The sequence below is a fragment of the Metopolophium dirhodum genome, chromosome 1, assembly GCF_019925205.1.
Source record: "Metopolophium dirhodum isolate CAU chromosome 1, ASM1992520v1, whole genome shotgun sequence".
Lineage (NCBI taxonomy): Eukaryota > Metazoa > Arthropoda > Insecta > Hemiptera > Aphididae > Metopolophium > Metopolophium dirhodum.
Window position 1 is genome coordinate 80269721 of NC_083560.1, and position 27091 is coordinate 80296811.

General features: G+C 27.2%; 1 protein-coding gene across 8 annotated transcripts; it reads right to left on the reverse strand.

Moving 5' to 3' along the window:
- Positions 1-368: 368 nt before the first annotated feature.
- LOC132934711 (vanin-like protein 1) lies at positions 369-27091 on the reverse strand. 8 transcript variants are annotated; one of them, XM_061001039.1, is made up of 8 exons: positions 26712-27091; positions 22398-22572; positions 6174-6344; positions 5494-5637; positions 5165-5334; positions 4882-5096; positions 3936-4254; positions 369-2602 (listed from the first exon to the last, which is right to left on the reverse strand). In XM_061001039.1, the coding sequence occupies exons 2-8, from the start codon at positions 22548-22550 to the stop codon at positions 2035-2037; spliced, it is 1740 nt and encodes a 579-aa protein (XP_060857022.1). In that variant the 5' UTR covers positions 22551-22572; positions 26712-27091; the 3' UTR covers positions 369-2034. The 8 variants fall into 8 exon arrangements, with proteins under 8 accessions (XP_060857022.1, XP_060857024.1, XP_060857025.1 ...); XM_061001041.1 differs by lacking the exons at positions 22398-22572; positions 26712-27091 and adding exons at positions 9120-9198; positions 19337-19380; XM_061001042.1 differs by lacking the exons at positions 22398-22572; positions 26712-27091 and adding exons at positions 9120-9198; positions 18155-18370.

Genomic DNA, 27091 nt, shown 5'->3' on the forward strand with positions numbered 1-27091 from the left:
TCGAATTATTCATTGTACTATACTCTAATCAGTCTAATCGAATCTAAATTTTTAGAACATATTTTTTCCCCGCTTAGTTCGGTCAGTTTTAGAATGGTTGGAAATTACCGCGGTTTAATCATTTTTAATTTAAAAAGAAAAACTATTGTTCATGAATTATGATTTATAATGTGCCCAATTTTTAATAGATTACTTTGTTTTGTCACAAATTTAAAACTAATTTTCGAGTTAAAAAATAGCCTTTTTGTAATCAATAAAAAAATACAAAAAACAATTTTCAGACTACGTATTCGAATAGTTATTTCAAAAAGTATTTCAAACAGGTAGTAAAATAAGTCACATAAAATATTATAGTTAAATAAAAAAAATTTATTTTATTACGTTTATTTGAATATATTTATGAATATATTTCACAAGACCGGTACTATATTATATTATATACTATAGACCCATTAATATGTCTTTGAAATATTGATACCTTAATATCTGCAGAAGGTTAGCTATATATTAGGAATAATTTTTGTCTTCTGAGTACTTATGAGTTAATGTCCAGTAGGGTAATAACTAAATATTGTTAAGTAACATTTTTATTTTTAAAATAAATATATTTTGACCCCTATTTATAATTTAACATTGAGTGTAATCATTTTTTATAAATAATTGGTAGTGAGCTGTAATATTACAGATCAGTGTCGCAGCTAGGAAAAGGTGCTATGTAAGGGCACATCGCACATGGTACTATAAAGTACCAATCTAATTTAACGTAAAATTTAAGTTAAACACATGAAATATCGTAAAAAAATATAGGAAGGTCCGAAGGTACATATTTTGTAATAGCGAATCATATATAAATCTTACTTCTGATTACTGATAAATATTTTCATAGAATGATGATATCTTGAGTAAAATTTTGATTTTTTTTTATAGTTGCGTACATAGACCATAATATATAACTATATATCGTATTGTAAAGATGAAATAAAATAATAATAAAATTCCTAAATACGACACAGTTACAAATAAAAAAATATAAAGTATAAAACTATATTACGGTTGTACGTAGGTACCTATATAAAATACATTCAAATGTTCATTAACACCGAACTTGACTAAAGCAGTTCAAGTTATTATTACTATTAAACATACACTTGTCTTAATACTAATATACAGTACAATATTATACAATATATATAAATTAATATAAACTAATCAGCTACAATTGTTATTACAAGGACCCAAACATAGGTGGAAATAAAGAGTACTTTTATCATTAGTTTTGAGTTCATACTTTAAAACACACGCTCATATGAAATATATTATATTTTTAAATTGTTAGATTCGTCTCATATAGGTGTTTTCAAAATTGTTGTGATTTGCGGTTGAATTTTTTTCATTAGTTGTAAAATATGTATATCGTGAATTAGTTTATTGTTTTACCAATGTTATCACATTTTAAAAAATATCTGTCATCGAAATAAGATTGTTATTATAATAACAGTCCGACAAAACCATTTGTCTCACCGCGGGTTGAGCTCAGTAACAGAATATAATATAGTGATAAAACATTCGATCCAAACGGGACACGAGATAAAAAAAAGTCGCATGATACAATATTATGCGTTATTGAATATAAAATAAAGTAAGTAATAAATTTAAAGTGGATCCTCAATAATATATAAGTGTGACGTCCCAAGAGGAATGGACATGCCCCTCCTCAGAGTTCTCTACAGATACGATTAAACATAGGTACTAGAAACGTGCTAAAAAATATTTATTCGAGTGGCATTATATATAAAAATGTAGGTACCTATTGTACAATTGTAGTGTGGGCCGTAGGGCACATAATATTATTATGGGTTAGAAAATAATATGTCTTAAATAGGAAATGACGTGTGCACTGCGCAATAAATATAAATAAATAAAACAGTAAATGCGCCTGCGCCGACGTCACATAAATTATATTATTATGCAATATTAGCATTACTATAATAATTATACAGGTAGTATAGGCAATATAATGACTGTGCGATCGTGTCAACCACGGTTCACGCGCCGCGGTAGCTTGTATATGCCGAACGTGACCAGGTTGGCGACCGGCTTGGACAGCTCCATGTTGATCTCCAACATTTTCCGCTTGCCGACCGTTACCGTCCGCTTGCTGAACGTGTAGTAGTCGTTGGCGAGTGGATAGCTGCTCGTGTCCAGCGTGCTGGGTATGGGCAACGTGCCGAGGTCCGGTGACCTGGCGGCGATCGTGATGCCGGTGATGGTGACCAGATCCTTGGGAGGGTCGTAGTACACGACGGCACCGCCGTAGTGGCCGGGTGCCGCGCCGCCCGGCTTGTACGTGGTCAGCCCGCACGTCTCGATGTGCGCGTCCACGAACCCGCTGAACGTCCGGGTACCGGAGTACGCGAACAAGTTGTAGTCCGTCGTGTCGTTGTTGTTCTCGTTCCGCCAGCGCACCGTCATCGCGCATTCGAACCCATCGTGCTCGTACTGGAATGACGCGGAGAGTGTGTCGTCATGTTGTTCTGCGTCCGGGTCCGCGGACCGCATGGTTACCACGTGGAAGTCCTTAAAGCTGTTGTCCACGAAGAACCTGTTCAGGGCGGATTGATAGATGAAGATGACATAATAATATTATACATGGGAGGGAAATTCCTGTACGCGGTTTACGCGGCATGGTATACTGTGGTCGAAGATATCATATTATTTATTAATATAGGTATCATAATGGTTTTTACCAAAACCTCCTCGATCACACTTGTATACAAAGCTATTTATATAGTTTTCTATATTTTGGTTGGTTGGCGACACTGATTGAAACAGTATTAATTATTATACACGTCATATGCGGGTTGCATGAAAAATTGGTTAATTTAATAGTTCGATAAAATTGAATGGACCAATCATGGACCCTTGAATCATGTTTCATCAGGTCACTATTGATTCAATGAATGTATAGTGATTGTTCATGCAACACCGCAATATTGTCATACATTTTCACTCATAGCGTATGTGGACCGATATGGAGGATCAAAAATTTGGGCAATTGCCAGTTACATCGCACGATGAGTGGTGAAGAAATAGTTGGAGTTTTCAACATGAAAAAAATCTAGTTATTAGACAGGGTTTTTGAATAAACTTAAAATATCGCTCGCAAAACACATTTCATAATACTTAAACATTTTTGATTAAATTATTGATATCATATTATTATATGAGTGATTTTAAAATCTGAGTCCAATGCGACCTGCACCTAAGTATAAAGTTTTCAATTTTCAAATGAACATTTTTTTTTTTTCAAAATCCAACTATTTCTGGAAGTGTTAATATTTATCTCGTAGTGCAAATGTTTGTACTAAATATGTGTTATGTCCGACACCCTTATTAGTAGCTAGTTTAGATGCAAATATAACGTGTGCTTGTGTTCTTTATAAATATCTACATTTCAGTGTAAATTATATTGTCTTTTGTATCGTATATAAATTTGATTTCTATATCTCCCAAAACTGTTTTTTATTTTTTATTTTATAATCTCGTAATTACAAAACAACCATAATTTTATCGTTCTACTGGTGTGAAATTTTGAATTAGTATTTACACGTACCTATTATTTTAATATTTTAAATTTAAATATTTAAACATTATATTAAAATTGCCTTTATCAAACTCCTTAAAAAGCAAGTGCGTCCTAGAAAATAAAGTGGCATATATATTCACCATCTATTTAATTACATTTGTATACTATGTACTGCATATTCTATTTATTTTTATAAACAAAAAAAGTATAGGGAATAAGCATATTTTCAGGTTTCTCCAAGTCCCCAAACAAGTCCCAACATACGCCACAATGATTGTAATACGTATAACTTTGAATGTATAGACATATTAAACTATTATAATTTAGATGTGTGAGAAATCAAACTAACCTAAAATCACTGGGCCGGTTTCTATTTGGTGAGGATTTTTCTTTACCATAAGGTAAGACAAGGTTATCTGACATAAATGTCTGATAGTTACTATCGATCGAACATTTCTTTGATTGTATATCACAATTGTTGTATTGTCTTTTCAACACTCTTGACAATATTATCTGAGTGCCAGGTCGGTCAGGCATGAACATGACTAATGGTCCGTCCCGACCAGCGTAAATGCCACTACCTCCACCACCCATTGATGGAGCGTTGTAACTAGCTGCTATTAGATTCACATCATTGGTATATGCCCAGCCAGCTTGCACAGAATCAGCTAAAACATTAGAAACCATCCAATTATTAAACTATAATTAGGTAACGGTCTTTAAAATTATATTTTAGTATGATTACAATAAGTTTTAAAATATGTTTGTTGTTATTTGTAAGTTTTTGTTTATAAAATGATATTGTAAGTTGTAACTCACAAAATGACGCGAAATACAAATTTCCCAAACTCAGTCGTCCGGGTCGGTATTATGGCCTGTACAGTGTACCTACGTACTCTGTAGACACTACGACTTACGAGAATATTATTATTCATTATAATTTGTATTTACTTTGAGTTTAGATAATATTATTATCTTACTATAGATCCATTTACTAGCATGAAAAATGTGTATAATAATCAGATAATGACAATTCAGAAATATTTTTTTTAGAAACATGCATAGAAAATAAACATAATAGTATTATTTGAATAATTTAAATTCATTAGGTTATACAAACTATCGTGACGTATTTTGAGATAATTATGTAAAAATAAAATAAATTATGCGTATCTATTGGTGTACATCAAGTGTATGTATTATTTTATGTGTATTGTATTTTAATACAAACAGGATACGGTAAATATATGTTGTAAATTGTAATAGTATAATAACTATAAATAATGTATTCTAACCTGTCAGCAGAGGAATTTCTGAAAACCAAGCCGTTGAAAATATAATATCCTTAACGCCTGTTTCACGAATAAGCCGAGCTGCGGGATCTTGAAATAGTATATCAAAACATATAAACATTCCAAATCTCACGCCGAAATCAGTGTCGAACGTACATAATTCTGATGAGTTAGTATGATTAAACCCTAATTCTCCAAATAAATTAAATTTCCTATACCTAAAAATTGCAATTACCAAATACATTAAATTATAGTAAAAATGACACAATATTCTAATAATTATTACCTAGCTACGATTCTTCCTTCCCTATTAAACACCACGTTTGTGTTATAATAATTTGCTAAATCTTCTGGACACGAGTCGTCATCTTCTGTTTTGCAATACTCAATTTCTGGTAAATTTACTACCACATACATATGATGAAGTCTAGCCGCACATGACAGCTTATTCAACACCTACGAATACAAGTATTATTAGTGCCTATACAATAATATTGTATATAGGTAAATTATCATTTTATAACAATATATGTAAAATATCAAACTATATGAGTATTAATTATTTTGTACTAATAATATGGCTATAATATATTGTCCACATCTAAAGGTACTTACTGTGCTGCAGTATTGAGTAAAACATGGAATAGTGTTACTTTCTGGAGAAGGAATCTCTGTTAAAAATGTTTTGATTTCTTTTCGATTATCGGGTAAAGTAACTCCGGTCAAACCAGCTTCCGGGAAAACCAATATATCAACATCCTGCAACATATACAATAATCATAATTATATAAAATCATTATTATTATTAATAACAATCATAACTTTAATTTACGGTGTGTTATTTGTCAAATTATTAAAATGCGATAGGGACAATAGTCGGTACTATTAGAACAAGACAGGTTTATTTTAGTAAAAACACAGCCGGAAACAAATCCCTTTAAATCAACAAATACTTACCTATTTCCTATGTGTATAAATTAATAAATTTAGTTTCATACATTTTAAATTAAATATGTTGCTACTTGCTACTTGTTATCACAAAATGGCCAATAGGTACCAAATCAATATTTAATTTAAAGCAGAGTAAGGCATTATTCGATTTAATTCTTATTTAAATAATTATCTGAATAAAATTTTAATCAAATGATTTTTACAATTTTAAATGATTCGAATAATTTTTAAATACCTACAGTTAATGTCCAATTAATAAGACAATTTGACAATAATTGTCTCATCAATAATTAATTATCAGCTTATATTTTCTTATTTATTTTTCCACTTTATATTTTACTTACATATTGACTAGCATGGTGAATAATGTCCTCATAAATTGGTAAATTGTTCTGCATTGACTGCAAAGGATTGGAACCCAGATTGGGGTGGTACTCAACGACAGCCGCAATGTAATATTGGCTGTCATATCCTTTGTTTTTAGTCGTTTCATTTCCGCTAACCATTAGTGTCAGCTTTAAAAATTAACATAAACATTAAAATATATACAATTTAAAAAAACATATTATTATACAGAGGTTGTTGCTTATTATAATCACGGATAATGCTATTAATTATATAAAGTCATAAGTGATTATATAGCTATTATATTTCACTTATAATTAATATGTAGTTATTGTTTTGATTAATTAAAAACTGCTAACAAGCAAATACAAATCTAGGTCAAAATGTCCAAAAGAAAATATCCGGGGTAAAATTGTCTAAAATCAAAAATGCCCGTGGTAAAATTATCCAAAATAAACTGTCCTTGGCAAATTTGTTTAGAATAAAAAAAATAGGATAAACATACAAATTAAATAGATTATTATACACATATAACTAAAAATTTACTCAAAACATAGGTTTATACTAAAAAAAATCTACACATAATTTTTGCTTTTTTAAACAAAAAACTAGCTGGCAATTAATATTAATACAAATTGTCTTTACCTAATACTTTATTATAATATTTAAAATACAATTTCTAGATTTCAAAAAAAATAAATATCAGATAATTAACACAAATATGTCATATTACTTAAAATATATAAAGGTCAATGATAAACATTTTGTAAAAATGTCCATACTTTATTCATATTTTTTAAATTCTTCATACATTTTTTTTTTTATGTTAGCCAATTTAACCAATCAATACAAATTAATAAACTAATTTGTTTTCCTCTTTTATTCCATTTTGATACACACAAATTTTTGAGTTCAGGCATTTTTGATATCAGACGATTTTACCACAGACATTTTTAAATTTTGACAATTTCACCGTGGACATTTATATAGACTATCACCAATATACAGCTGTTAGAAACTAGGACACAGTGTATTATATTTAAACATTACCTATACAGTTAATACCCAATAATTAGCGAATTAGGTTCGTGCTAGAATATACGTGCTTAGATATAATATTTACAACGTACACTTCTATATTATGTTATCATGTAATAACATAGTATGTCCTCTCTGCATTAGAAAAAAAAACATTATCATATTATAAGTACTCAGTTTTTTTGCTACTGGATGAACGGGTACCAACAGTGTTTGTTTAAGTAGGTGATAAAAATTTATGAAAAACGAAAACGTACCTAATAATTTAGAAATTAATGAAACAATAGACATTTTAGGATGTTGTGATGATTATATTTGCCGAAAACGGGCAACGAGAAGCTGTTCATAAACGCCATTATCACATTTCCAAACCAAATTGTGATAATTATCAAGGAAACAAGTATTAACATTAAAAATGCATTAATACGTAATTAACCTCGAAGTATGTAAAAGCAGCATAATATTATCATTAAGATTTATAAATATGAAACTATTAAAAAAAATAGTGTCGCATCATTGGTTTAATTTACATCAAAAGTCAGAACTCAGAAAATTTAAAAAAAAAAAATGAGATTCACAATTAATAAACAAGAAGGTATATACTATATTTGTTGATAGTAAAACTATTTATTTATTTTTTAGAGAATATTAAGCAGTACAGGTTCGTGTAGGTCATGTTGGTAGGTGGTTAGGTAATGCTATCAAGTGTCTCAAAGGCGAATAAATTAATTGGTGGTAATCAATTTATATATAAACATCACAGGGTTTGGCAGTTATCGATTACATATTGCATCAAATTTACGTAATCACAAATCACAAGTTGCATTTGTAATTTATAGACAGTTATGTAATTTTCGAGTAACTTAAAAAATTATAACTAGGTAAAAGATACATTTAAATAGATAATAATTAGATATCAAAATCATTTTTGTTGTAACTTTTGAAAACTGAAATACTTATTATATAAAATTTACATCGATATGCAAATTATTTTTTTATGAAAAATATCAATGTAATTTTGCCTATTTATTCATATTTATTTTTACGTGTTATTTCATACACGGACTCGGTAATAATTATTATTTTTTATTTTCAGTTTTCATTAATATTATAACTTATAATATATTTATAATTATATTAATATTATTACAAGCTTACAAAGATAAGTATTAATGTTACAAATGTATTCGAGCTGGTAAAATAAAAGTAGGGGGAATCTGTTTACTTTTATAATTGTATTCTGGTTTTATTGTTTTCAACATTTTGCTTATGATTTTCTTTTTACTTCGCAGTTTGCTCATAGTTTACATGCATTCAGAGTTTTAAATACATTAATTATGTTTTTCAGAAAAATACACAAATGGTGACCAATGACCATGTACTATATCATTTCAATTTAAAAGATTTTTTATTCGAAAATATTTCGAGTTTATTGAAAAATGAATCTTTATTCTGTCATAGTATTTAATTGCTTATAATGTTTAAATAATAATGAAATATAATAAATATAGTCCACACTTCACATAACATGTAAGTAAAATGTATTAAACATTTTAGATTAATTTTCATTTTTAAACCTTTTTTTTTTATAATGCATTATAACATTTTTTTTCAAAATTTTACTATGAGAAATTACAAAGAATAGAACAACGTTTTTCATATGAAACACGAACGTAAGTATTTGAATGTAACTCTATCTGTAAATATTCTTTTAAAAGTGTTTGCATTTGCAATACTATTTTTATTGAGTATTTAAATGCGTATTTTAAATATTTTTCAAAATAAGTATCTGTACATATAGACTGAATAAGTCTAAATATTTTTATATTTTTTAATCTCTTTAATTTTTTTTTTTGATTGAATGCATTGTGTGAATAATGTATAAATACTAAATAGTATACACTTACCAAACTTATTAATGTTATGAATAGTAAAGCCAAAATCATAATGTAGTTGGATAATAATTTGATAGTTATATTTTTGATTCTAAAACATATTAATAGTAAAGTCATCGTCAAACTTCCCATTTTTAATTTATACCTAAATGCTTAAGTGTAATATTATATTGATCGACTGTAAGAAATAATTAATCAAAGTTATAATGTTTGGACGTGTATTGAACTGAATCATAGACTTGAGATTACCTAATCAATGTACAAAATGAATATGTTATTCTTGAATGTTCGAAAGTCTCTCTTTAATACATATTATTATATATACCTACTAAATACTTATACCGTCAATACCGATAAACATTTTTAGATAATTCAGACATTAAGAACATGATAAGGAACATCTGAATAACTGAGTGTTTCTCGTGTATAGTTATGTTTTATGGTTATATGTTATATGATTGTATTATAGGTACTCAAAAAATATAGTTATGTTTATAAAAAATAATTAAGTACATGGTTTAAAATATACTTAAAACTTCTTTAGACATTATATTGTATAAATACCTACATAATACTTATTTATAATGTGTATATACTAAAAATAATGAATTAATATATCGTTTTATAAATACAATCTTGAAACAATTATTTATGATAATATCTAAAATATAAGACGCATTATTGTATTTTAAATACCTACCATATTGTATAGGTATCTACATCTAATCAGTAGGTAATATCATTATTTATGTAAATTAAAAAACAAATTATAGTTTTATCAGATTAGGAATATTTGTTGGTACTTCGTTTGGAACGTTAAATCAAAATAATTATATTTTATAAGATATTATACCTACATAATATTAATATATGTACATATATACATATACCTATTCAATAACTACATATTTTAATAACATAATTAAATAACTATATATTTATAAAATAAACAATATTAATAAATATGTATTTAAAATAATGTTACCATTGTATTTTTGAGATCCATTTCCTAATGTTAAGTAGTATTTGCTCATTGTAGGTATGGTTAACAATGAATTAAGTATTACGTTTACATTTTAAAACACAGAAACTCAAATATAATTTATAAAAAAAGTTACTACCGTGATTCTGTAAACAAGTTTAAAGTCTAATAAATATAGTTTAGTTTAATAAATTTGTATCCAAATGAATATTATTTTATACACGCAATATGGTTATAGTTTAAGATGAACTTTGTTGTGAACGTTTTTTTATACTTAAAATATCTGATAACTGATAAGAGTTTAACGTATAGTTATATACATACCTATAATATATTATGTTTTTATTAGTTATTATTTATATACCTACTCACATGGCTGCTTGGGAGCCTATTGGCTATTGGGCTATAATATCAATATATGTAACTGTGTGTAATGGGTATGTGATCTATGTTTTTTTTTATAATGTGCAAACTGAAAGTAAACAAAATATGAAAATACTGTCAATATTTATTGAATTTAATAATTCAATCGGTATTATAATTATATTATTCAATCGCAAATGTGTTTATCTACGACGTGAGAAAAAGGCAGCAGCAGCATAATATGTTTATCTGTAAAAGATGTCTAAATACTGCTTGCAAATGTAGTTTTAAATATAACAAACAATACTTGTATGCTATGTACAAACTAAACGTGTTTTATTGTTATCTGGTGTTTGTAATTTACAGCAATTTATATATCATTATAGTGTAATGTACAAGTTATTATACTACTTAGGAATAGGAAGTATAGGTACATCGTACATATCCCTATAAAGTTAACCTTATATCATGTTCAAATATATAAACGAAAAAGAGCTCGGATAAAAATGTTCTACCTATTTAATAAAAAATATATAGTTGTATATATGTTAAAATAGATAGTGGTTAATGAGTATTAAAAACAAGAAAGATTATGTCCGTGATAAAATTAAAAATAATTAGCAAGAACTGTAAAATATAATTATATTTTCTAATATAATTAAGTCAGAATACGTATGGATACGTACCTATGGATATATTAAAATTAAAAAAAAAAACCGGTGAGCTGGCTCTGCTGAAGATTTCGAGTTTACCTCGCCATCGAGTATAGAATCACTGTGAGCTGTGAAGGATGTGTATGAACGTTTTTCCCAATTGTTGAGAAAATTAATGAGAATTATTTACGTTTGACCTCCCGAAGTACACGGTACAAACTAGATCCAATTCGATATATCAGAAACCTTCAATATTGAATGAATTTCGACGATACATTTTTTCTACTACTAAAACTGTTTTCAGACACAAAAAAAAGATAGAAAAACCCATACAAAAATCTAAATAATATGTTCTTTTCTAACATTTTTTCCTGTCTTATGCTGTGGTCACGGTTATAATTTTTTATTATTATAATTTTAACGAATATTATTATTCGGTTGATGGTTACCTTATAACAATATAAGGTTAATAAGAGCCCATGGTCGAATCATATAATTTACACAAAAAAACCTACACGTCGTGACACATGTCATGTGTAAACGATGTCTGTGGTACTCACAGGTAAGTCCGGGTACTTACCTAATACGACCCATCGGAAATATGCGTAGAAAATAATACGTAACTTACTAAATCTGTAAGTTACATCCAATAAATATATTAATTTTTTACTACATCTAAATAACTGAGTTTGTTAGAATAAACCCTGTTATTTTTCGATTAAATATCCAATTTTTGAATTTAAAATGTCTATAAATATAATTTAAGATAAGTAGTGATTTTTTTTTATGAACTGTGTTAATCAAATTTTTAACAATTTCAACTTGAGAACCTAATTAAATTGTAAAGCATGAGTTAGCCATTCAATTTGAAATACTATAATTGTTAACCAAAATTCAAAAGTTTTCGTAATTTTGACAAATTTTGTAAACATCTAAACAATTATAAAAAAATTTCCCAAATTATTTATTTTTGATATTTTTAAATTCAACAACTTATGAAAAACCATGCAACATTTTCAAGCTTTTTTTATGTAATAAAATGTAAATGTAACTATAGCTATCACCATTTAATGAAAATCCGTTATTTTTTATATAAATATTCAATTACATCAAAATTTAAAAAATAGTGTGGCTTTAATCTAACATTAAATAATAATTTTATCTAAGTTTTTTTTATAAATTGTATTGTACTTAGAATAAGTTATGATATATATATAACTTATAAATTACTGTAATCACATTTCTGAGCGGAGCGATAAATGTATTGATTTTACAATGATGTGTTTTTTTTTGTCTCTTCACTTTTTAAGTCAGTAAAAAAGCTAGGACTTTCTTCAACAGTATTTTTTCTGATAGGAAAGTGAATCTAGTTGGTACTTTTTGTGGTCAAAAGTAAAAAGCACCGTGAAAAACAAAAGAAAAATTATGGAAAAACGGGAATTTTTCGACAAAATCGGTTTTTGACAAAAGATTTTGGTTTTTGGTGTAACTCTAAAATAAATGAACATAGTTACATGCAATTTTCACTGGTTGTTCATATTAGAATTTTCTATACACGAAAAAATTTTCAAAATATTTTTATTTGTTTTGAACTGTTTACGGACATTTTCAGTTTTAATTTTTTTTAGTTTTGTACAGCAGAACGACAACCCACTTGCCCAACTTTTTAAGAATTTTGACTCAGAAAATCTATTTTATCAATATAAGATAAAAAGTCACTCTGGTTTATAGTAGCCAATATAATATCATTATGTACGAGTGTACCTCATCACAACGAGTTAGGTATACACGTTATGTTCTAGTTAAAAACATTATTTAAAAGTATGTTTTTGTTTTTAATGCATTTCATATTTGGTAATTTAATTACAGTGCATTTTCAAAATATTGTACTCAAATGTAATTTTTTTAAATTTAAAGTTTTGGATATTAATTCTTAATATTTTATACATACAGGTTACTTTTATCATAATATATTTATGGGCAAATTGTTATATATTTGTCTATTATATTTAAAACTCAGAAGATAACGATTAATCTAAACTGACTGTAATATTAATTATTATGTGTCTATAAACATTCAATTTTCTTTACCTTTGCAAACTGTAGTTATTTAATATGACCTTGGAAGTTACGGAAATCGATCAGGCTTTGGTCGCATTACAGGAGTGGACAGGAGTGTTTGGCGTATATCCCTCACCTTGATTCAAATACTTAACGTTTATAGAAGTTTAATACCTAGATCATATTATAAACCTAGGTATATAGGTATAGGTATATAGTTTATTTAAAATTATGTAATTATACCTTATAATTAATTTACTGAAGTAGGATAGGGACTAAATAAAATTAAGTGTTGCGGTGAATTAAATATGCTAATAGAAAAAAGTGGAAGTGGTGAGAGTGGAGACAACATAACATGTTTTATGTGCGGAAGATAAACAGAGTAAACCTTGATGACCTCAACGAAAAATGGATAAAAGTTTATTAAAAATTAAAATTTGATGTAACCGGGAAATTATGTGTAGACGGTAATGGTGATTGTATGATATTCACTATTCAGCTATACTGTTATTGACAATTGTACTACTAACATATATTACGTTTTAAATTGTTGTTTTTATTAAATAAAGCATAAATAGAAATCAACTTCTTGTAAAATATCAATAATTATTATCAACTTGTATTATATTATTGTACTTGCTGATACATGCAGTCGCTGTTTTACGTTTATTTAAGTTATCGGATCTCGGAGTATTTCAGAACAAAATTTGGTAGTTTAACCTATTCTAACCAGTAGCTTTGATTTTGATGAATAATGATTACCTATAGAATTGTATGATTGCAAAGTGCAAACCATAGTTAAAATATTATAATTTTAGCAAGTATTTATATCAATATAATGATTAACTGAGTAGTAGTGTAGGTATAACTCATCAAGTTAAATAGGTATTTCAGATTTCTAAATGTAATTAGATTTTATTTATTGGTTTATATTTATAGTTAATAAATATTAATTTGATTTCAATTTACAAATTATTTTGGTCTCGATAGAAATGCATTGAATTTATTCTAACTTAAATAAAGGTAATTTGGAGATGATAAGTAAAAAACCCATACCTAGACCTAGTATAAGTTAATTTAGTTACTTGGCACAAAAATGGCCTTCAATAAATGACTTCCTAAAAACTACTGACTCTTAAAATGATATATTATACTAAATTATTGCCTACGTAATAAATAATAGTAATTTGCTCTGAAGACAAGTTGTCTGTAAAACAAAATATGCCTGGATGTAAAAGTGCCAAATAAATCGCATTTTATAATGTTTTGAAATGTATTACAAGTAGCCTTGAAAGTAAAAAAAGTTGACGAATTATTTTCCTTTAAAATAGCTTTACAAAAATTCAGTTTAAAAAATGAAGTTTAAGAACTTGTAGTTCATAAATACTTTTTTTATCTTCAAATTAAGTTTAAGTTTATGTAATGTAAATTGTTAATTTAAATTTTGAAAACTAATATTTAATTGTCTCTTATGTCCTTTGTATGGCCCAATTTTCCTCTAATTATGAATTTATCCAAATTTTAATTTTTGAAATTCTTAAGTTCCTTTACTGGAAAATATTTTCAAATAGATACTTTTTTATACTAATTAAGGAGTGTCCTGTGACGATACTAATTTCTTTTTTTTCAAATGAGAATAACTTTTTTTCCCCAAATTGTTAAGCAGATGGTTATTTTGAAAATGTTGTTGTATCTATAAGTATCTAAATTGAAATTCAAACGAGTAGCTTATATTTTGTATGAGTTATTTATATTTGTGTACCAAGGATAATAGGTCCATGATAAGAGGTCTGGGATTTGGAGGATATGGTGGCTATGATGATTTGAATAAAAATAGTTATTAATACTAATCTATTAGGTAACATTTTATAATTTGTAAATATTTTTGGAGTACTAGATTTAATTTTACTTCCAATTTATATTTTTTACAACCATTTTTAAGGATAGTTATTAGTATATTATACATTTTAATAATTGAAAGCTCGGAAGTTTCGAATTTTGATTAATAAACATTAACGGATTAACGTTTTCAAAAATATATCTGCTTAAATATTGATATATAGTAAAAAAAAAGGTTGGTTCTCATTAGAAGAACATAGCGCGCTACTCGATATATTTTTCCTTTACAAGGAAAATCTATGATTCATAAATATATGTTTGTTATTTGTTAATAAGTAACCATGACAACGAAAAGTCTTACAAAAAATCTTGTATTCATCACAAAACATATTTATGTTCAAAAAATAAGTTAGGAACGTCACAAGACACTCCTTTAACGGTATAAAAAATCGAAGTGTTAGAAAATATATGTATACTAAAAATTGCAAAATTCAAAATTTAAATTAATTTATTATAAAAAAAAAAATGGAAGTAAGCATTCTTGGGAAATCAACCCATATATACATTTATTTAAATATTTGAAATTCCTACAAGGTATCCAAATACCTATATAATTATAGTTCTAAATAGGTACCCCTGAAATAATAATAATTCGAATAATTTTGTAGAAACCAGTTATAGCGTGTACTTCCAAGTTATATTGGTGTACTTGGTGTTTGCATATTTTATAAAAACATATAATACATACAAATATACAATTATTATCAAACTACACCGGAAAAATAATAACATAGTTATTTTTTTATAATAAAATACAGTAAGTACATAATATATTATTAGTGTATAATATTATTAGAGCTTAGATATATAATTATGTGATTAATTAAATTAATTATGATTATTTATTGGCCATCCTGCTATAGTAATAGGATAGTAGGAACTTTTATTTTTTGTTTCATTATTTTGTAAGTAGTTTAATAGTATATTTGTAAGATATAAAACGGATAGGTAGTTAGTTCAATAATCAATATCGAATGTCGAATTTACAATTTATATCGGATCCATTGATAACAATTTTCAGTAAATCTAAAGCATATTCAATTTATTTTTAAGTGTTTTCGTGTCAATAAAAACACATTTATGTTTACAATAAAAAAAATCAATACCTTTATCTTTATCAATTCTTATTTTCAACTTGAGTAGGTGTATACAGAGTTTAACAGGAAGACCTGATTTATTAAACGTATTCTCAACATACATCTTTCGTATATTAGATTATGATATTCGAAGCGACGAACGTATTGATTTTTCAATGTTATTGGTTTATTTTATTTTGTGACTGTGTCTGTCAGCACATTTTGGAGCTGTAAATAATCTTTAATCTTCAACATTGAGAGTTTGGTGATTTCTGGTAGCAAATCGGATTTAGTTGGTACTTTATACGAAAAAACGGTTTTTAATAAAATCGATTAGTTTTTTGTATTGATTTAAACATTAACAACCAAGGAACTTGAAATGGGAAATATCTATAAAAGCATTGTTTAGATATGATAAAATTCAAAAATATTTTGGCTAGTTCTGTGCTATTTATAGATATTTGAAATGTTTTATTTTCTTAAGTTAATTTTTTCGATTTATATATAATAACATTTTTGTTTGTAAATCAATGTTTAAGTATTTAATTAAAGGTTTCTCGTAAGTTGTTCTTACAGCAATTAAAATTGATCAAAAATAGATAGGTAAGCGTAATGTTTTTAAGCGTTTTCAATTAATGACAAAATCTGGAAAATTTTTTTTGTTGTTTAAAAATTAAAATGCATATAATTTGTAATTTTTGTATCTATACGAGTATACGACTTGAAAATATAATACAAGATAACCTTTTTTTGCTGTAAATATAATAAAAAAAGATTAGCGTTAAGCCACAATAAGTTTTTATGAGCCTTTGGAAGTTCAAATTTTGACGAACATTTTTATATTTTATTCCCCTAAACGATTTAAGTTATTTTATTATTATTCAAAAAATATTAATCATAGATACTTGAAACACTCCACATAGTTATAATGTTTTAAATTTTAATATTAAAAGTCTATGAAATATTCCAATATTAATTATATTATCATTGTCTATAATTACTACGTATACTATTTATGCCACGGGCTACTACGGGCATGCTACCACGAATATATTCACACCGACATATCACATATGCTATTATGATAATGTGATACAATAATTTTTTTTATAATGTGTGATGATTTTGTGAACAAATAGTTCAATCTAAGTTCAATACATCGATCATAATTTATACTTCATAAATCATAGTGATAAATTTTACTCAATGACGATGTATACACTATATAAATATAATATGCAATTACCTAGCATTATAAATTATTTGCTTGTTTACAATAATCATTATACTGCGGTCATATTATTTTAAATCCGTCGTAAATGATCGTTATAGAGAATGTCGCGCGTCGTAATAATTTAGTAATAATAAGTTATAATAGGTAACAATTTTTGATATCGCGGACTTATCGGTCACATATAGTCTAGTAGCAAGTAGGTAGGTAGTAGGTACCTATTTATACTTTATTTAGTCATTTATATAGTCATTATAGTGGTTCTCGATCGTTCATTTCTGCTTATATTCATTAATTTTTGTTTTATATAGGTTTACTTAATTGGTAATTACTAATTATGATTTTTTCGCATGTGTAATGTACTTGTATTATTATTATTTTGTGTCTAACGTTATAGGTAACGTTACAGTGCCTACATATATTATTTAAACTGTTGGTTTGGTATTTGTTCAAAACAATTCACTCAAAAATATAAATATCATTTTGAAAATTATGTACCTACCTAGTATATACTTATATACCTAATCTATGCCTATAGTCTATAGTTTATAGTTTATAAGTAAATAATTGTTATGTAAAGGCTAAAAGTTCTATAAAAAAAAACATATTATTCTTTAAATTTTATAAAAATATTAAAACTGTACCTATCTTCTGTTTACTTTTAAAATACGTTCAAAGCAACTAGATGCTAATTTATTTTCTATCGAGTGACGGTATAATTATTCGTTTTAAAAAATATAAATCGGAAATGAGTATATTGTAAAAAAAAAACGTTCGCTTACCTTATCGCCGGCGAATTATCCTATAAAATATCGTGCGGGTATTTTTTTTGTTTTGATTTTAATGTTTTCGAAATACGCGTGCGATAAAATTATTGACACAGTCGAATAGTATAATGCCTATTATAATCAGACCGATGATGATTGTTGTTATACGCACTCCGGATCGTACTGGCGAGTCTGTCGTGCGGGTCAATCGACAGAATGTCCCAAAGAAAATATAACGAGAAATAATTAAAAAAAAAAAAAAAAACCAAGAGTTTATGTCGGTATTACTATTGAGTCGTTCACCTTGATTGTTGATCAAACCAGGAAATTGTCGCGCACGCGGATTAGAACGAGACGGTTTGCGCTCATATAGTATAATAATAATAATAATAATAATAATAATAATATATAATAATATGCACTAACACTGTGTACACAATACACACGCACACTCACACTCACATCAATAAAATACTAAAATAAATTAAATCATATCATACGGATATAATATACGCCTACGTGTATGTATAATGCGCCATGTAATATGTATAGGTCTTATCTGAGCGAAGCGTATAGTTTGTACACTCCCGGTACTTATGGGTACTGTACCTACCTTAGGTACACATATTATATTATAATATTGTAATAATAATATGATTATATAGTAATAACGTTGTGTGTGCATCGCGATGACCCATTGACGCCGCGGATTATAATAATAATAATAATAATAATACCATCGATTATATTATTATTGTATTTTCCAACTACAAACCACCCGCGTTTAAGGCGATTCCGTTTAACCTTCGCGTCACGTGTTTTCTGGCGTATCATTTCTCATTTATATACACGCGCGCGCGCGTTCGACCACTGTATTACTACGTCTGTATAGTAGGTAAATACGATTATATTATTATTAAAATACTGCTGCAGTAGTAGTTGCGCGGAAAAATCGCCTATATACGATTTGCAGTCACGCACACGTCGCACACGTATTATTATTAAACAGCCATATTATATTATTATTATATTGTTATGGGAGTTAGGTACTGCATGTGAGACGCTATGAAACGGTGTGGCAAAAGTCGCAACAGCGTTAGCTAATAATTATTATGACGTGTGTTTGGATCAGTCGGATATAATACACGTGTTGTTGGTATTGGACCGTCGGATCGATAAACACATATGCACACTTACCTATATAGTAACAATTTGCAACATTTCATATCCTCTCAGAGTCTCAGCTACACACGGTTCCGTATGTGTGCAAAATCGTATCGCATACATCTCATTGCAGCATAATGCATAGTATAAAATTATAGTCCTACAATATAATATCAATTATTAGCATACCAGTATTATACTACTAATACTATACATTACTAGGTACACACTACTACAACCGAGTCGAACAATACCTACGGTCATAAAATACGTTCATTCCAAGTCAAATTTTTACAAAGTACTATTATTATTATTATTATTAATTCGACGATTCGACTATGTCGGCTACTCGATTGTTGCTATTATTATTATTATTATTATTATTATTATTACTGTTGTTTTTGCGTTTTTTTCTGACAAGCTAAATTTATTGTACATGATGTATGCGTAGGTGTGTTCTTGTATAATAATATTATGTTCACGCTTCTGGTTATCAATTACCAGCTACAGCTATAATCATAAGCAGTTGTTTTTGTTGTCACGAATTCCCTAGATATTTTATTAATTCAGTCGCACACCGCAGCGTGTTGTTGTTCTTCACCGCGGAAATCAAAACGAATAATATTTATACCGTTTGTGTTATCCTGCAGTGTATAAGACGTGCATTATAGATTCGTCAGGTGCCATGCTTTTAAAGGAATACCATCATAGGTGGAAATGGGGGGAGGGGAGTAGCCCCAAATATTGAATTAGCACCTCAAAAAAATTTGTTTTTTCTTTGATCATGTGTTTGGTATTAGGTAATTTTTTTTAGTAAATTTAGCCACTCGCAAAAATGTCAATGGATTTTCGAATATTAATAACATATATACCTAGCTATTAAAATCAAAAAAACATTTTTTTTTTTTTTTTGAAAACAATATAGGAAAGAATACCAAGTAAATGCAGTGGTGATTACCCACCTAAATTTTTTTGGAAACCTATTAATTGAGGCATAACTTTAATACAGATGTCAGATATAGGTTTTTTATTTCAGCATATTAAGTACATCTATAGTAGCAGCAGTAGTAATACACATGCAAAATGTTTAAAGTGTTCGATCGTATATTGATATGTACAGTTAAAAATAATTACTAATTAAATTGTTAGCTTATTATAATTAACTTTATAAAATACTACAATAATTATAATTGTATGATATTTATAATAAATAAACACAATAATTATTATTGTGTTTTTTTATTGATGCCTAGGATAGGCCTAGGTAGTTTATTTTCAATTAAAACTACTTTGAGAACATACGTACCTATTGGCTATTATATTAATTGATTGACATAAAAACTAAATAGATTTTGTGAATAAATCAATAACCTAAATTTCTAAAATATCATGAATGACTCATATAAAAACACAACCTACATTCTGTCTATATGAAATTATTTATCAAACCAATTTTAAAAACCGGGGAACTCGCTTTGCTGTGTTATTGGTCTAATGGTCTCGAGTATATCTCGTTAAAAATCGTCTTTAAGTAGGTGGGTAACTGTAATGGATGTGTAAATAATTTTAATTCAATGATAAATATTATTGTATAGTAATATTATGAAACAAAACTTTGAGCAAAAGAGACGGGATCAGCTTATTTCCTAAGGAGAGTTTATGTTAAATTATATTTTATTTATATTACTATCAATTATCAGTGCTAGTAGTGTAAGACCTAGAAAACCTAAAAAAAATAACCTTATGAATATAAAATTGACATAAAAATGACCTAAGGTCAAAGTGGTTGATTGAAGCAATTTTTTTGTATAAAAACATGACGCAGGCACAAAAAAAATAAACTTCATTGAATTAATAATAATAATGAACAACATTATGTTTATAAATATTAATGTTGATTGGAATATATTGTCCTCGGGGAGAAGTTCATGTGCTTATTCTTTATTAAACATGTTATCAACTGCATACAATTTAGTCTTTGCAAAGCCTGAGTGGTTCTATCCCGCGCAATATAGTTTTTGCTATATAATATTGTACATGCGGGTGTTTCCAGGGACGTCTTCAGGTCAATTCCATGGGGGGGAGGGGGTGAAAAAATTGTAGTCTTGAATACTCCTTTTAACAATTAACAAAATTTATAAAATGTATTTATCTATTAGCAAAAACAGAACATCTCACGACTTACGGGGGGGGGGGGGGGCGCCTGGGTGTTTCTAATAGTGTTTCCAGTTTTCAATCTATTAATATTGTAAATATCATAAAATATTTAGATAATATGTTATGTTGTGTTTACATTAGACCTCTTAAATACTTTTTTATCTAACCGGTATTCTGGCGGAGTTTATGTTTTCGTTTATATCATATATTAATATATTATTGTTAAAAAATAATACGTATATAAGTTTGCCGTATAAATAGGCAATACGTTAAAAATAATCTTAGTATACCTACCGATTGAAAATGTGATTTGTATAGTAAAATACGATATGTAAAAGTTTCAAATAGATAGGTAGGTTAGGACGGTTAAGTATTCTAACCAACCTATCTATACCCTAGATATAGCCGAATTACAACTAAATAACTAAAATCGTTATTCTTAGTTTGAATAACAGATTTTGTCAAGATTTTAACTAATATAAGTATACAATTAATGTTATAAAAACTTGTTTTTTACATTTTTTAAATGTTTGGGGTTTCAATATGAACTGCTAATGAGAAACGTTGTATTAGATTTTTCAAGTCTTAGCTATAAAAATTGAACATATAATAATTTTTTTAATTCAAAATTATTTTAAGATGTTCGTATTTTTTTTTAATTTTTACGTGCATCGCAATTATAAAAATAAATTGTGACTGTATTTCCAGGTGGACCCTTGTATATAAAAAAATCAAATTCAAATGTGTCTTAAAAATTATGTATATAGATTCTAAACAAAAAGCAGGGCTTATAGATAAATTTAATACAAACTGGTTTATCTTCTGAATCATTGGATTCGTTCAAGGTTCGATCGTTTGTACTAAATCCAGTTTACTAGTTTAGCATGTTAAAAGTAGGAATAAAATGTTTAATTGGTTCAAACTACCTGTGCCTTACCTCATTTATAACTTGTGTCTTCGGTATTTTCTCAGAGTACGACCTCCTGTCCAAGGAAATGGAAGTGGATACCATCTTCAACAGTCTCAAATCACGTGTACTATTCAGGAAATGGATGACTTTTTTGACTGGCATCACCAACCAGTAACGCATCAACTTACTGTCACGCAGTTATCTAAATGTATAAAATACAAGTCTTAAGCCAAAATGTATAAAAATATATTTACATTTAGGCTTGATTAAAAATATATGTAGTACCTATTGTTTGAATTAAATTAATCACAAATAAACACATTCAGTATTAAGTATATATTTAATGACCATAATGAATATATTATTTAGTATGAATAAACATAAAAATGAAGGTCGCAAAAAAATTATTTTAGATTCTGAGGTACCTAGCAATTAAAATATTGGTTTGATTACAATGATGTGTATGTGTTTCTTTTTCTACTCTGTCATCATCTTTTGAAGCAGGGAAAATATTTTTATATTTTCATACCAGAGTAGTTATTGGTGGAATATTGGATCTGGTTTGAATTTTAAAGAGGTCGACATAAAAATTAACAGTACATAATAAAATCAATTAGTAGATTATCTTGCTACGATTGGAACCTAAAAATTAGGAATAAATGGGTATTTTTACTCAAAACAAGTTTTTTATTTTATTTGAAAAGACACTTGGCAACAATGGTCGTCCAAAGAATTCTTTTTAACCTATGAATTTACTTTTTACATTTCTATACATTTAATATATTACGTTATTTTTCTAAAGGTTTATAAGATTTTGGATTGGAGTTTGCAAAACAAGTTTTCTTGTAACTCAAAAACGAATAATTGCAGAGACTTAAATCGTTTACTAAATGTTTATATTAGCATATATTTAAAACATTTAGCTTTTACTATGCTGTTTATAGATATTTGAATTTTTTTAAATGTTTTATTAATGTATGATCAAATATTCAAACTATCGTTTTTTCATTAAAAAAGCTTTAAAATAAAATTTAAGGTTCCTCATAACTAATAAGTATTTGTACACTAGTTAAAAAATATCGAAATTACAGTTACAATTATTTTTTTTAACTATAGTTAATCGTTTTCAATAATTCATCAAAATCACGAAAAATTGTAAATTATTTTGTAATTATAAAAACTTTTAAATTGAACACCTAAGGTTTGAGAAGGTAATAGATACCTACATCATTGGTTTTTTTGCTGGATATTAAAAAAAAACTTAGCGTACGACCAAATACATTTTTTATTAAGGACTGAAGTTCAAATTCAAACGTATAATAACGATTTATTCTATAACAATTTATGTTACTATTTATTTATTCAAAAAATATTAATCATAAATACTTGAAACGTTCCACTTTTACTTTAATTATGATTTTCTATGCATAATTCAATTTTTATAATAATATTTAGACTAATTTTAAGCTTTTTTCTAAAGGGAAATTTTAGTATATTAACCACATACAAACCTTACAAGTATAGTTAGTTCAGTTCTTACTGAAACCTATAAATATATGTGCCCAATTTTTTTTATAGACATTTAATACATCTATATATACGAATAATAAAATATGCTTAGTAATATACGCTGACAAGCTGTCAAAGATCAGTTTCGTTTTTCGTATATGCAATGATTTATCACCGAATTTAAATTTAACACATCCATTACAGTGACCTACTCAATGACCAGGTACACTTGACACCTGCTATACAGCCCGTCCCCCGATTTTTTCTTTTGTTTTAACGAGAATAATTTAATAGATGTGGTATTTATAAATATTACAAACGTTGTTTTTTTTAGTACGGAATATCCAATAGTCTTCCAAATTTACGTTATCTTTATTTGTTTTTAAGAGTTTTAAAGAGCTAGCACGAGTTATACACTAGTACTCGACATTTATATACATATATATATATATGTGGTTAGCGCCTTAGTGCCGGTTATATTTAATTATTTACATTGTAAACCACTCATAGGCCAACTGTCTGTGATTATTATAGGCAATAACAATTAATTAATGGCACAGATATTTCATTGGTATTTTCGATAAAAATTGTGCTGAAAACGAAATGAGAAATGTGTTCGTGACTGTTATGCTACTCATGCTTACATTAAATATGCAATATCGTGGGATAAAAAATCCGGAAACATGAAAATTTTATGTACTTAAAGTTTTATTCAAGGTCAATATCCAGTAGATATGTTTTAATTTTTGAACTCTGTAAAGTTATCGAAACCAGTAAAATCATGGCCAATGCTAATAAGTATACAAGTTTGAATGGTATATATAGAATTTAGAATTATTTGATACCGCTAATTGTTGTTTATTGTACTACATTCAGTGTACAGATGCTGTATGCACCGGAAGTATTTCATCCGGAAGTATTTTGATTAATATTAAAGCTGATTAATGTTTATGACTCATTACAATTCCCACAACACATTATATAGTGGTAATAATTTAAAAATATTTTGATTTAGTAGAATATATGTAAATAATATAGTGAAAACCCAAATATAATTCAAATTTACAATTTTATATTTTTTTTATTAACTAGCTTTTAAGATATTAAACCTGTAATGTCTAAGATTTAAACAATAATGAATAGGTACATTTTTTTTTCAGAGATCATAATATTTAGTAGGTTTTGAACCTTAATTACCAATGTTTAATAATTGTACCAAGTCAACAATTTCTGAAATAAAAATCATCTATGTTAATTTTATTTGTTATCATACCCGGGGAGATAGAATCAAACTATAGTTAAGTAGTATATACAACTTTATACAAATAATATACATACTAATATTATGATACCTACCAATTATATTTTATTAAACATTAATGTATCAACATTTAATTTGATTTAGGTATATATTTTAATACTTAATGATTGTTATCTCAGGATTAGTTTGATTTTGAAATAATCTATTCATTAGTATCATAAAATGTAAACAAATGTAGGTATATTTATCATTAAAATCATGGATTTCGTCGCCAATTATTATATATGTTTACTTATATGAGGTCTGGTATTTTAATACTTGACATTCATTACTATTGTTAGTAATACTATTGATAGTGATTAGCATTATTAATGTACTTTAATTTATCAGCATTCAGTCTTGTTAAAACGTATTTTAATATGGAAAGTGAACCATTATTGCCTAAAGTGGAGTAGCCAGGGGAGCAGGGGGAATAGCCCCCCCCCCCCATTGTCTGTATCAAAAAATTGAAACAACATAAAAATAAATTATTATTGTTAATTGTTGAGGTATATTTTTTTTGAAATGTTTTGACTTTACTCCCCCATTATAAAATTCTGGCTACGCCACTGGTTGATTATAAGTTATAAGTTATAACTATGCTGTTTATAGATATTTGAATTTTTTTAAATGTTTTATTAATGTATGATCAAATATTCAAACTATCGTTTTTTCATTAAAAAAGCTTTAAAATAAAATTCTGAAATAATCTATTCATTAGTATCATAAAATGTAAACAAATGTAGGTATATTTATCATTAAAATTATGGATTTCGTCGCCAAATATTATATATTATGTTTACTTATATGAGGTCTGGTATTTTAATACTTGACAATCATTACTATTGATAGTGATTAGCATTATTAATGTACTTCAATTTATCAGCATTCAGTCTTGTTAAAACGTATTTTAATATGGAAAGTGAACCATTATTGCCTAAAGTGGAGTAGCCAGGGGAGCAGGGGGATAGCCCCCCCCCCCCATTGTCCATATTAAAAAATTGAAACAACATAAAAATAAATTATTGTTGTTAATTGTTGAGGTATATTTTTTTTGAAATGTTTTGACTTTACTCCCCCATTATAAAATTCTGGCTACGCCACTGGTTGCTTATAAGTTATAAGTTATAACGTCTTAAAGTTCGGTTATAAATAGGTACACTTTAAAAGTGATATATAAATAATAAATAAACAATATTAGTATTCAACAATCACAAATAGACCTGCAGTTTATATAATTGTATTATTCAAATAATCTAACTAGACTTGTGCGCAGTTACTGTACACAATTGAACGTGGTAAACAATTATTTTTTTCAAACAACAATTCAGTGGGAAGTATACAATATCATTAATTTTTATACGCATATAATATTCTTATACTACCCTCAAAAATCAAAATTGTCATTGAATTTTTACTGTATTATAAATTTAAATATATAAAAAGTACCTATGTTTCTGAATTATTCTTATAGGTTATAGGTATTTAATTATTACTTACTTACTCAAAGTCACCACAATTATCGTACTTACATAATTTCCGTGTATAATTGATCCAAAATATTTTAGTTGATTCATTATGCACACACGATTTTAGTTTATAATTGTATTATTTTATGGTTAATATATGAATAATTTATTATTTATTTATTTATATTCATAGGTAGGCACTCGATAATTTGTACTGAGATCGTTATTTTTTTTTTTTAATATACAGTTTGAATTAATCTAAAACTTAATACCATAAACAGTTTAAAAACCATGATTGATATAGAATGTCATCAATGTCAAGAAAAACGATATTTTTTATACGACATTATAGTAAAATAAAATATAATTTAAGATCATAATATTTTATTTACGGTGCGGACGGACAATCGGAACAACGGGCGAGTAGCTCGAACGCGACTAAC

Bases quoted from the DNA above. Each gene is read 5' to 3' on its own strand.
- LOC132934711 (XM_061001039.1), bottom strand. From the start codon at position 22,550: ATGCGTTACTGGTTGGTGATGCCAGTCAAAAAAGTCATCCATTTCCTG. The intron at 5,097-5,164 runs GTAATAATTATT...TGCAATTTTTAG, and splicing joins GAAGGAAGAATCGTAGCTAG to GTATAGGAAATTTAATTTAT. The intron at 4,255-4,881 runs GTTAGAATACAT...CTAATGTTTTAG, and splicing joins AGAAATTCCTCTGCTGACAG to CTGATTCTGTGCAAGCTGGC.